The following is a 2,093-nucleotide window of genomic DNA, read 5'->3' as shown; positions in this document are numbered from 1 at the left end:
CCAGACTTTGTCTCACCAACTTCGGTCACATTGTCAGAAGGAACCATCCCCTGGAGAAGGATATCATGCTTGGTAAAGTGGAGGGTCAACGAAGAAGGGGAAGGCCCTCAATGAGATGGATTGACACAGTGGCTGAAATGATGGCCTCAAGTATAGCAAGGATTGTGAGGCTGCCACAGGACCTGCAGTGTTTCATTCTGCTGTGCACAGGGTCACTATGAGTTGGAGATGACTCGCTGGCACCTAACAACATAAGAGGGACACTTTCGAGGAGATTCATTTGACCATGTTGCATTCCTGCTTATATTGTCTTTGGCTCTTCACTTTCCAGTGTTCGGGCATTCAAGGCCTTCACATGGTGGCCCAGCTTCATCTCCCATGACTTCCCCTCACAGACCTTCACTTTTGCCACACCAGTCTCTCACCATCCTTTCCTGCCTATGACATTGCCTTTGTTCATGGTTCCCCTCCACCAAGTTCATCTCCATGATGAAGTCCTTCTCATCCTTCAAAGCCCAGTTGATGTCACCGCCCACATTAGCTTTCATTTAAACTCTGTTGTACTATTTCTTAATAATTGTAATAATAATAGCTCTATAATAGTTGTCATTGGCAGAGCACTTGTTATGTCTCAGGCATTGTGCTTGGTGCTTCTGGGCACAAAATCATTCCATTTTACAACAGCAATCTTCTTATTCCTATTTTACTGATGAGGAAACTAAGATTCAGAGGAGCAATATAGTTAGCCAAAGTCAAATGACATTAAGATAGAGCAGAGATTCAAACTGAGTTCTTGACAGAGTCACAAACTATCACTCTTAAGAAAGTATGGCACCTATGAGTTGGCATTGACTCCATGGCAGTGGGTTAGGTTTGGTTGCTAGGTATCACAGCTACAGTTAATTATTTGAGCCATTGAATCTTCCTCACTAACCCCCCAAACACACATGCATTAGAGGGAAATCCTTAGGGGTGGATACTATGGCTTATCTACACCTCTATGCCTAGGAGTTGGCACAAATTTGATGTAGTGTTTATTAATTGAACGACTAATTGAGTGATGAATTAATATGGGAAACCTGAGTGGATTTGGTGGGGACACAAATGACTGTGTGGATGGGCTGATGTCAGATTTCAGGAATGGGGGTGGGTGGGATGCCTTCTGGGATAGAGGGATCATAGGAATAATGTATCAGGCTCTTGTTAATGGCGGCAGAAGAAGCTCTGGTGACAGAATCCTTAAGAACTTGACTACTAACCAAAAGATCAGTGCTTTGAACCAGAGGCTCTGAGGGAGGAAAGACTTGGTGATTTGCTGCCATAGAGATTACAGCCTAGGAAACCCTATGGGGCAGTCTCTGTCACAAGGGTTGCTATGAGTTAAAATTAACTCAGTGGGACCCAACAACAAAAACAAGTGGTGTTAGAAAGGCTGCAGCTCTTGGGCCTTCCTCAAGCTGGTTCTTCTTCTTTTTTTTTTATGGCTCTTTTCAGTTTATTGCATGAAGGAGTTACACAGTCCCAAGTTAAAAGTGGACCCCAAATGGTTACATCACACAAGCTGTGAGGATTTAAACTTGTGACAAGGGACAGAAGGGAAATTTTCTACTCATTGCAAGGAAATCCTCACTTAAGCTTCAGTGAGCCACAAGCACTTAAAACCCATGAACCTTCAGCTGGTCCTCCTTAGCCAGTGCAATCTCTACGAGGAACTGGCATATGTTCTTGCGCTGGTCACCCTGTAGCTGAATTACTTCTCCATATTCTGGATGCTCAATGACAGTACCATTGCAGGCAAATTTCTTCTTAAATGCCTTCACTAGTTTCTTTTTATCGTAATCATCAGCGATCCCTTGTACAGTGGTAAGGGTCTTCCTGCCGTTTTTCTGTTGAATTCTTATATGGATATAATCCTCAGTCCCAGCAGGAAGTAGTTCATCACCCTTAGTTGCATCAGCAAAGGGGTCGAAAGAGTGGAGGTTCTGGATAGCGGACATACGATACGATTTCTTTTCCTTGGTGGAGACGGCCTGCAGAAGGTGGCGGCCAGAGAAGACGGGCGCGGGGGACGGAGCGTCGGGAAGCGAGGGGGC

At 44.8% G+C, this 2,093-nt stretch overlaps 1 protein-coding gene across 1 annotated transcript; it reads right to left on the bottom strand.

The window, feature by feature from the left end:
* Positions 1 to 1,655: 1,655 nt before the first annotated feature.
* Positions 1,656 to 1,997, bottom strand: LOC103191689 (eukaryotic translation initiation factor 1-like). Its single transcript, XM_042783614.1, has one exon. The coding sequence runs from the start codon at positions 1,995 to 1,997 to the stop codon at positions 1,656 to 1,658; it is 342 nt and encodes a 113-aa protein (XP_042639548.1).
* Between the last annotated feature and the right edge of the window lie 96 nt (positions 1,998 to 2,093).

Source organism: Orycteropus afer, unplaced genomic scaffold (genome assembly GCF_000298275.1).
Source record: "Orycteropus afer afer isolate SDZICR_OR568_19922 unplaced genomic scaffold, OryAfe1.0 scaffold00020, whole genome shotgun sequence".
In the NCBI taxonomy this organism is placed as follows: Eukaryota; Metazoa; Chordata; class Mammalia; order Tubulidentata; family Orycteropodidae; genus Orycteropus; species Orycteropus afer.
The sequence above is the reverse complement of the archived record's forward strand: the minus strand, read 5'-3'. Positions and strand labels throughout refer to the sequence as shown.

What these genes read in the sequence shown, in the direction of transcription:
- LOC103191689 (XM_042783614.1), bottom strand. Translation starts at nt 1,997, where the DNA reads ATGTCCGCTATCCAGAACCTCCACTCTTTCGACCCCTTTGCTGATGCA.